The sequence below is a fragment of the Cavia porcellus genome, unplaced genomic scaffold (genome assembly GCF_034190915.1).
Source record: "Cavia porcellus strain 051 isolate PalLab524CR breed Dunkin Hartley unplaced genomic scaffold, mCavPor4.1 scaffold_11, whole genome shotgun sequence".
NCBI lineage: Eukaryota > Metazoa > Chordata > Mammalia > Rodentia > Caviidae > Cavia > Cavia porcellus.
Window position 1 is genome coordinate 71875246 of NW_026947494.1, and position 10666 is coordinate 71885911.

The following is a 10666-nucleotide window of genomic DNA, read 5'->3' on the forward strand; positions in this document are numbered from 1 at the left end:
CCGGCGAGGCCAGGTGCCTTATGTCCCCAGGCCTGGGCCTCTGAGCACAGACCACCGCAGGCAGAGCGCCAGAGCTCCAGCTGCCCCCTCCCCCCAGCCCTCCTGTGTGAGCTCCACCAAGCGAGATGCCATCAGCAGCTCCTACAGCTCCACCGGGGGGCTGCCGGGACAGCGCAGGAGGGCTGCAGCCCCTTCACACACCAGGCCGCCCCCGGGCTCCACCAAAGATCTGAAGGCGGCCAGGCCGGACAGCCTCCAGCAACCGTGTTCGGCCCCCCAAGTTCCCCGCAAGACCGGGAAGGAGGTGGTGGCAGACACACCATCTAGACACGAAGAAACCAGAAAGGAACACGAGATGACACCAGAGGGTGCTGGCCTAGGAAGAAGAAAGATCCCTCTCCTGAGGCGTCGCCAAGGGCCACCCCTCAGGCTGCCACCACCTCCGGAACTAAGCTATAAGATCACCGCGGAGCACATAGATCAGGAGAAGGAGGCAGCATTCCAACTTCTAAATGCCAGGCTGATGGGTAAGTTGCAGGCCCTAGACATCAGCAGCACCACACAGCCTGTCTGCCCTCCTCCCCTGCCTGCCACAGGTACTGCTCCTGAACCCTTGATCTCTGCGGGGGAGAGTAACCACAGAAAGCAGCAGGACTCCACCCTCACCAGTAGCCCTCAGCCTTCCTGCTCTGCTTCCCAGCCTCTGCCAGGCACTGATCCACCCATGATCCCTGCAGGGAAAGGTAAGAACAGAAAGAGGGCCCTAAGAACAGAAAGGGCCCCTAAGATCTTTGATGCCACAGAGCCTTCCTGCTCTGCTCCCCTGGCTGTCCCAGGGACTGCTCCTCCACACACCATTCCAACACGGAAGAGAAAGAACAAAAGGGAGAAGGCCCCTGAGGTCTTTGACCCCACACAGCTTTTCTGCTCTGCTCCCCTGGCTGCCCCAGGGACAGCTCCTCCAGACACCATTCCAACAGGGAAGAGAAAGAACAAAAGGGAGAAGGCCCCTGAGGTCTTTGACCACACACAGCTTTTCTGCTCTGCTCCCCTGGCTGCCCCAGGGACTGCTCCTCCAGACACCATTCCAACACGGAAGAGTAAGAACCAAAGGGAGAAGGCCCCTGAGGTCTTTGACCCCACACAGCTTTCCTGCTCTGCTCCCCTGGCTGCCCCAGGGACTGCTCCTCCAGACACCATTCCAACAGGGAAGAGAAAGAACAAAAGGGAGAAGGCCCCTGAGGTCTTTGACCCCACACAGCTTTCCTGCTCTGCTCCCCTGGCTGCCCCAGGGACTGCTCCTCCAGACACTATTCCAACACGGAAGAGTAAGAAACAAAGGGAGAAGGCCCCTGAGGTCTTGGACCCCACACAACTTTCCTGCTCTGCTCCCCTGGTTGCCCCAGGGACTGCTCCTCCAGACACCATTCCAACAGGGAAGGGTAAGAACAAAAGGGAGAAGGCCCCTGAGGTCTTTGACCCCACAGAGCCTTCCTGCTCTGCTCCCCTGGCTGCCCCAGGGACTGATGTTCCACACACCAATCCAGTGGGGAAGGTTAAGATCAAAAGGGACAAGTCCCCTGAGGTCTTTGACCTCTCAGGGCTTTTCTGCTGTGCTCCCCTGGCTTCCTCAGAGACTGATCTTCCAGACACCAATCCAGTGGGGAAGGTTAAGAACAAAAGGGACAAGTCCCCTGAGGTCTTTGACCTCTCAGGGCTTTTCTCTCCTGCTCCCCTGGCTGCCCCAGGGACTGCTCCTCCAGACACCATTCCAGCAGGGAAAGGTAAGAACAGAAAGAAGGCCCCCAAAGAGAAGACAAGCAGGGAGCCTTTAGGCTCTGCTCCCCTGGCTGCCCCAGGGACTGCTCCTCCAGACACCATTCCAGCAGGGAAAGGTAAGAACAGAAAGAAGGCCCCCAAAGATAACAAATGCATGGAGCCTTTGGGCTCTGCTCCCATGGCTGCCCCAGGGACTGGACCTCCATCCACTGTGCCTGCAGGGAAGAGTAAGAACAGAAAGGAGAAGCCCTTCCTGGGCTCTGGGAAGACACTGACATCTCCAGCCACAGCTACAGCCTCTGCTGTACACACAGACACTAAAAGAATAGAGCTTCCAATGGACATCACACCTCCACCTGATCCTTTCCTTTCTGGGCCTCTAGCCCCTGACACCAGTGGCAGCTCCCTCCTCTCTGCACAGCCAACTGTGACACTGCCCCTTGGCAGCACAGCCATAGCCATGGGCTCCGGTGCCCAGTCAGGAACTGACACTGGTGTAGAACATATGGATACGACACCCCCACCTGATCCTCTTCCCCGGGGTACACGCGCTGGCACCAATGGGAACTCCTTCCCATCTGCACAGATGACTGTGGCACCATCCAGTGGCAGCACAGCCACAGGCACATCCTCTGCTCCCCAGTCAGGGGCTGACACTGGTGTAGAGCCTATGGATACCACACCCCCACCTGATCCTCTTTCCCAGGGGGCTCCCGCTCACACCAGTGGGAACTCCTTCGCATCTACACAGATGACTGTGGCACCGCCCAGTGGCAGTACAGCCATAGCCATGGGATCTGGTCCCCAGGTGGTGCCCAGCTTTGGGCCGACCTCTACATATGTGACAGCCCCACACAATTCTCTTCTTCCGGCACCTCCCAATGGCACCAGTGGGAACTCCTTTTCATCTGCACAGATGCCTGTGGCACCGCCCAGTGGCAGTACAGTCATAGCCATGGGCTCTGGTCCCCAGGTGATGCCTAGCTTTGGGCCGTCCTCCATATACGTCATACCTCCACACAATGCTCCTCTTCCGGGGCCTCCCACTGGCACCAGTGGGAACTCCTTCCCATCTACACAGATGACTGTGGCACCGCCCAGTGGCAGTACAGCTATAGCCATGGGCTCTGGTCCCCAGGTGGTGCCCAGCTTTGGGCCGTCCTCTATATACGTCACACCCCCACACAATGCTCCTCCTCCGGGGCCTCCCACTGGCACCAGTGGGAACTCCTTCCCATCTACACAGATTAGTGTGGCACCGCCCAGTGGCAGTACAGCTATAGCCATGGGCTCTGGGCCCCAGATGGGGCACAGCTTTGGGGCAACACCTATATATATCACACCCCCACACAATTCTCTTATTCCTGGGCCTCCCACTGGCACCAATGTGAACTACTTCCCCTCTGCACAGGTGACTGTGGCACCACCCAGTGGCAGCACAGCCACAGGCACATCCTCTGCTCCCCAGACAGGGACTGACACCGGAGTAGAACCTATGGATACCACACCTCCAGCTGATCCTCTTCCCCAGGGTGCACCCACTGGCACCAGTGGGAACTCCTTTCCATCTGTACAGATGTCTATGGCACCACCCAGGGGCAGCACAGCCACAGGCACATCCTCTGCTCTGCAGACAGGGACTGACACTGGTGTAGAACCAATGGATACCACACCTCCACCTGATCCTCTTCCCCAGGGTGCACCCACTGGCACCAGTGGGAACTCCTTTTCATCTGCACAGATGACTATGGCACCACCGAGTGGCAGTACAGCCACAGGCACATCCTCTGCTCCCCAGTCAGGGACTGACACTGGTGTAGAGCCTATGGATACCACACCTCCACCTGATCTTTCCCAGGGGGCTCCGGCTGGCACCAGTGGGAACTCCTTCCCATCTGTGCAGATGACTGTGGCACCGCCCAGTGGCAGCATAGCCATAGCCATGGGCTCTGGTCCCCAGTTGTGGCCCACCTTTGGGCCGACCTCCGCATATGTGGGAGCCCCACACAATTCTCTTTTTCTGGCGCCTCCCCCTGGCACCAGTGGGATCTCCTTCCCATCTGCACAGCTGAATGTGGCATGGACCAGGGGCAGCAAGAGGGCAGCCTCTTCCTGGCTAGGACAGAGCTTGAGCATTGGTGCGCCCCCACTAAACGGCGCTCTTAGTGTTCCTCTAGCACCCTGCCCACCCTGGAGGCCGCTGATGGGCAGCAGCACGGAGCAGCCACCTCTACCCACGGTCTCCGTTTCTGGGCCCTGGCAGCTCCAGCTCTAGGCCTGGCCCCACCTCCTGTTTCAGGTCAGCCAGCCTCCTGTAGCCCAGCACAGGCAGCCTTTGGGGATCCTGTCTCACAAACACGACCTCAGGCATCTTGGACAGCTCCCAGGCAGCTTCTAATGTCACCCAGGCTCTTTTCCCTTCTGGAGCTTCAATCACAGCTGCCTCTGCCACAGCCACCTACATGCCCAGTGCTCTGACCCAAGTCTGGAACAGCAGATGGCCTTTCTCCAAGGTAAAGCTCAGCCCTTATCCAAGGTAAAGCCTGGCTAGAGCTCAGGCTTAGTGATGGTGACAGCTTCCGGTTCAACAAGGGGCCAAGCCAAGGGAAGCTATGGGTGCACCCAGAACTTATAGCCACAGTTAGGGTACTGAGCATGTCTTCAATGTGAGGAGACAGGGCCTTGGGGAGCCCAGGGATGTGAGAAGCAAGGCTGCCTCAAACCACCCACCCAAGCCGGCCTCTAACCTTGGCCTTCCTGCTTCTCAAGGGGGCAAAGTTAGGAGGAAGCTGGCCTTCAAGGCCTCTGCACACAATGCTGCTCAGTGAGCCACCAAATCAATACCACAAAAACTCGTGAGTCCATATCGATATAATTAAAATTATTGAATAAATTGACAAAATAGGGAAAAGAGATGTAAATATAAACAAGCTATGTACAAATATCTAAGTTTCCTCCAAATGCTAATGCCCAGACAAACCAGCACTGGCTGTCTCCATCCTCACCAGGGAAGGGCAGCTACTAGGATCCAGCCACCTCTGACTATGTGATTCAGCCCAGGGAACACTCCTCACCTCTGAGGCACAAGCCAAGAAAGCACAGTCTAGTGGTACAAGGGAACATGAAGACTTTCCTCTGCAGTGTAGACTTGCCAAGTACAAAGTCATGCCTGGGCTCCTGGGCTCCTGGGCTCCTGGGTTCCTGGGCTCCTGGGCTCCTGGGCTCCTGAGTTCCTGGGCTCCTGGGCTCCTGGGCTCCTGGGTTTCTGGGCTCCTGGGCTCCTGGGCTCCTGGGCTCCTGGGCTCCTGGGCTCCTGGGTTCCTGGGCTCCTGGGTTCCTGGGCTCCTACCATCACTGACGCTGACACTGGGAGCCCAGGAGCCGTACCATCACTGACGCTGACACTGGGAGCCCAGGAGCCGTACCATCACTGACGCTGACACTGGGAGCCCAGGAGCCGTACCATCACTGACGCTGACACTGGGAGCCCAGGAGCCGTACCATCACTGACGCTGACACTGGGAGCCCAGGAGCCCTACCATCACTGACGCTGACACTGGGAGCCCAGGAGCCCTACCATCACTGACGCTGACACTGGGAGCCCAGGAGCCCTACCATCACTGACGCTGACACTGGGAGCCCAGGAGCCCTACCATCACTGACGCTGACACTGGGAGCCCAGGAGCCCTACCATCACTGACGCTGACACTGGGAGCCCAGGAGCCCTACCATCACTGACGCTGACACTGGGAGCCCAGGAGCCCTACCATCACTGACGCTGACACTGGGAGCCCAGGAGCCCTACCATCACTGACGCTGACACTGGGAGCCCAGGAGCCCTACCATCACTGACGCTGACACTGGGAGCCCAGGAGCCCTACCATCACTGACGCTGACACTGGGAGCCCAGGAGCCCTACCATCACTGACGCTGACACTGGGAGCCCAGGAGCCCTACCATCACTGACGCTGACACTGGGAGCCCAGGAGCCCTACCATCACTGACGCTGACACTGGGAGCCCAGGAGCCCTACCATCACTGACGCTGACACTGGGAGCCCAGGAGCCCTACCATCACTGACGCTGACACTGGGAGCCCAGGAGCCCTACCATCACTGACGCTGACACTGGGAGCCCAGGAGCCCTACCATCACTGACGCTGACACTGGGAGCCCAGGAGCCCTACCATCACTGACGCTGACACTGGGAGCCCAGGAGCCCTACCATCACTGACGCTGACACTGGGAGCCCAGGAGCCCTACCATCACTGACGCTGACACTGGGAGCCCAGGAGCCCTACCATCACTGACGCTGACACTGGGAGCCCAGGAGCCCTACCATCACTGACGCTGACACTGGGAGCCCAGGAGCCCTACCATCACTGACGCTGACACTGGGAGCCCAGGAGCCCTACCATCACTGACGCTGACACTGGGAGCCCAGGAGCCCTACCATCACTGACGCTGACACTGGGAGCCCAGGAGCCCTACCATCACTGACGCTGACACTGGGAGCCCAGGAGCCCTACCATCACTGACGCTGACACTGGGAGCCCAGGAGCCCTACCATCACTGACGCTGACACTGGGAGCCCAGGAGCCCTACCATCACTGACGCTGACACTGGGAGCCCAGGAGCCCTACCATCACTGACGCTGACACTGGGAGCCCAGGAGCCCTACCATCACTGACGCTGACACTGGGAGCCCAGGAGCCCTACCATCACTGACGCTGACACTGGGAGCCCAGGAGCCCTACCATCACTGACGCTGACACTGGGAGCCCAGGAGCCCAGGAGCCCAGGAGCCCAGGAGCCCAGGAGCCCAGGAGCCCAGGAGCCCAGGAGCCCAGGAGCCCAGGAGCCCAGGAGCCCAGGAGCCCAGGAGCCCAGGAGCCCAGGAGCCCAGGAGCCCAGGAGCCCAGGAGCCCAGGAGCCCAGGAGCCCAGGAGCCCAGGAGCCCAGGAGCCCAGGAGCCCAGGAGCCCAGGAGCCCAGGAGCCCAGGAGCCCAGGAGCCCAGGAGCCCAGGAGCCCAGGAGCCCAGGAGCCCAGGAGCCCAGGAGCCCAGGAGCCCAGGAGCCCAGGAGCCCAGGAGCCCAGGAGCCCAGGAGCCCAGGAGCCCAGGAGCCCAGGAGCCCAGGAGCCCAGGAGCCCAGGAGCCCAGGAGCCCAGGAGCCCAGGAGCCCAGGAGCCCAGGAGCCCAGGAGCCCAGGAGCCCAGGAGCCCAGGAGCCCAGGAGCCCAGGAGCCCAGGAGCCCAGGAGCCCAGCCTTTCCAAGTGTGTTACTTAGTTTCAGCACAGTTCTTTTGTTTTCCTCTTGTGCCTTGGTTAGAAACATCTGTCATTCCACCTGCTTAGAGAAGATACTTCCTGTGAAGTCAAAGCTTTCAAACACTGTGCAACTTCTGGGTCCTGCACCCCTGTGGTCAGAGAAGATACTTTGTATGACTTGGGATTTCAACCATATCCTGAGCATGACCTCACATATGGGACTTACGGCATGTTTCATGTAAAATTGGGACAAAATCCTATGTTGGCGCTCCTGAATGGTGCACAGTGGATATCTCTGAGGTCTAACCACTGTAGAGTTTTATTCCAGTTCTTTTTTTTATTGCTCTGGTTGGTGGTTCATATATTTATGATTGAATTTTTGGTGCTAGAATTCTATTAGAATTGTTCAGTGGTATGTTCTTTGGTATTTTCTGTCCTTTCACTTTCCACTTATTCCTAGTGTAGAGTCTAACCTGCACAGTGACAGCATAGAGTTGGATCCCATTTTGTTACCATTCTTCAATCTCTGACTTTGACTTTCGTACTTTATTCCATTGATTTTTATTTACTGTGACCTTTGCCTCTCACGTCTTATGTCTCTATTAGTTTTGTTCATTTCCTCCATTATTGCCTGTGTCTTGTTTTGTTTTGTTTTGTTTTGTGGCGTATCGGTTTGGTTCCCTTCTCAATTCCTTTTCTGTTTAATTTTAGAAATGTGAATTGGTTACCTCATTAGCTGTTTTCTAATATAGCAAATGTGTAGGGAATGATGTTGTATAGAAACGATATCCACTGGCTCAGTTTGCAAGGTTCCTGTCCAGGGTTCATTACACTGTTGTTCTTACTGCTTTGGCCCTTGGCAAACAGCACATCATGGTGGGCCTATGTGGCAGAGAGAAACCACCCCACTCATGGAAAGAAGCAAAATCTCTCACTAGGCCACACCTCTTCAAGGTTGTACCCCTCCCCCTGGCACTGCCCTGGGTTGACCTTTGGCACGTGGGCCTTTAGCCTGCCAAGTTTAACAGTGAAGCTGAAGGCGCCAATGAAAACTGAACTCTATAACAAGGTCGTTTAAATTAATACAAAGTAAGCTCTGATGTTTGGCATAGAGAATTTGTATGTAAGCGTTCTGTTTTGGTTGCCAGCTAGGACGCAGATGCTATGGCCTGCTTGTGTGATGTATTTTTGCAACATGTGATCAAGGAATGGGGCATGCACTGGACAGGAGAAGGGCAGGCCTGGCCTGTGGTGGAAGCATCAGTAACTGAGGTGCCCACAGGACATGCAGTGACCTGGCGTGAGCAGAGGCGGTAGCTCAGGCTGAGCACTGTGGTATTGGGGGTGTCCTGCTGAGTGAGTGTTTAGCTTGAGAGTTGAGGTTATTGGCACAGACACTTCAGGACAGCCTCTTCCCTTCCCTGTCTCATCCGAGGGGATGGGGCCTAAAAGTACCCAAAGTCTACACAAGGGTAACTGCTAACCCTGGCGGCCAGGCTCTGCAGCTCCTGCCAAAGATGACGATTTGGTTGATAAACCTGCTCTTTCCTCAGGAGGACCAGCAAAAAGATCTTTAAGAATGAAAGCACAGGTGCCGCTCAGGTCCTGGACAGGTTGGAAGCACAATACAGACACCTTTTAAAGAAGTCATGCGTCTTTCTGATACATAATGACTGTATCCATCATGGGTCGATGGTACCTGTGCGGGACACGTCTTGATTCTCTTTGCCTCCCTGCTCCTCTCGCCTTCCCCTCCCTTCTTGGCCCTCTTCTCATTTGCAAAAGGTCTCTATTCCTGTTTCCTATTATCTATCTTTTCTCCTGCTCTTTAATTTATGTATACTTTGGGTTTCTTTCTTCTTCAGGGACGTGTCAATTCCTGTCAGTTGCCCATATTTGACCTTTGATTTTGGGAGATCTAATTTCTCTCTTATTTTACATACGCCAGATATTGGTCATCTATTGGAAACATAGGTGGCAGAATTTTTTTGCCATGCTGTAGGTATCTCAGCACTCTGTTGGTTGTTTGTTTGGGTGTGAAGAAGCTTTTTAATTTGACGTGATCCCATTTGTGAATTCTTGATGTTATTTCTCATGTCATTAGGTTCTGTTCAACAAGTCCTTGCCTACAACCCTGACCTCAAGAGTTGTACATATTTTGTCCTCTAGCATGTTAAGTGATTCTGTTTTAATATTTATGTACCTGGTGTGTTTTGATTTTAGTTTAGTACCTGGTGATGTCCCCAGGTCTAGGCTCAATGTTCTGCACATGGACAGCCAGTTTTCCTAGAACCATTTGCTAAAGACTCTATCTTCCTCCAGAATGTTTTTGGCTCCTTTGTCAAACATCAGATGGCTGAAGCTGTCCGGAGTTGTTTTTATTTTTGTTTGTGTTTGTTTTTTTGAGACAGGCTCTTACTATGCAGTTCAGGCTGGCCTCGACCTGACTGTGTAGGCCAGGGTGGCCTCGAGCTTGTGGGGATCCTCCTGCTTCCTGAGTGCCAAGGCCCTGTGGGGTCGTTTCTACATTTTCTATTCTGTTCCAATGATTCACAGATCTGCTCCAATGCCACTACCATGCTCTTTCTATCCATGTAGCTTTGTAATATACCTTGAAATCTGGCATGCTGAGGTCTCTTGCTTTGGTCTTTGTTGCCCAGGATTTTCTATTCTAGGTGTCTTCTGATTCCACATGACTTTGAGGATTGTTTTCTCTAGTGCTGTGAGGAGTTCTGTTGGCATTTTCATTGAGGTTGCATTAAATGTTGTATGTACGACCATTTTGATGACATCACCCCTGCTTACCCAGGAGTGGGATCTCTTTCCATTTCCTGGTGTCCCCTTCGATCCCTTTTGTTCAGAGTACTGTACTTTTCACTGTAGAGTCTTTCATTTCCTTGGTTAGGTCAGTCCTAAGTATTTAGGTTTTCTTTATGTTATTGTGAATACAGGATTGTTTTCTTAATTCATTTCTCAATTGGTTCGTTACCGGTCTACAAGAACACTACTGACTTTTGTATATTTTGCTGCTATATTTTGACTTTGCTTGGAGACTTTTGGAGGAACTTTTCCTCATTTGTTGCTCTCTATTTAGTATGATTCTGGCTGTTGGCTTGTCCTCATGGCTTTTATCAGATTGAGATAATGTCCTTTTATAGCTATTTTCGTCAGCGTTTTTAATATGAATGGATGGATTTTGTCAAAAGCTTTTTCTGCATCTATTGAGATGATGGTATGATGTTTTTTCTGATATCTCTTTATGTAGTGTATTACATTTATTGATTTCATAGGTCAAAACATCCTTCTATCCCTGGGATGTAAACTTGATTAAGGTATGTGATCATTTTGATAATTACACAGCAGGTTGCCTGGATATTTCTGAGGAATTTTGCATCTATGTTCATTAAAGAGATTGGCCTGTAGTTTTCGTCTTGTAGTTCTTGTGTGGAGGTTTATCTTGTTTTGTATCAGAATAATGGCAGGTTCTAGCAAAGAATGTTTAAAATTTTTTTAGAAATTTAAAGACAGTAAAATAAAACAGAACAAAGCAGATCAGAAGAAAACAATCTAAGTGGCATAGATTTCCAAGCAAAACAACAGGACATCACCAGTGGGCTACC

General features: G+C 53.9%; 1 protein-coding gene across 1 annotated transcript in view; it reads left to right on the plus strand.

Annotated features, from left to right (window-relative positions):
* The window catches only part of LOC134478038 (putative POM121-like protein 1), a 3452-nt gene extending 194 nt beyond the window's left edge, over positions 1-3258 (plus strand). The window contains exons 1-3 of the mRNA XM_063257897.1: positions 1-743; positions 2001-2321; positions 3191-3258. The exon at positions 1-743 is cut by the window's left edge and continues 194 nt beyond it. Of these exons, the coding sequence (XP_063113967.1) occupies positions 1-743; positions 2001-2321; positions 3191-3258 (1132 nt within the window). The remainder of the gene's footprint in view (positions 744-2000; positions 2322-3190) is intronic.
* The last annotated feature ends 7408 nt before the right edge of the window (positions 3259-10666 follow it).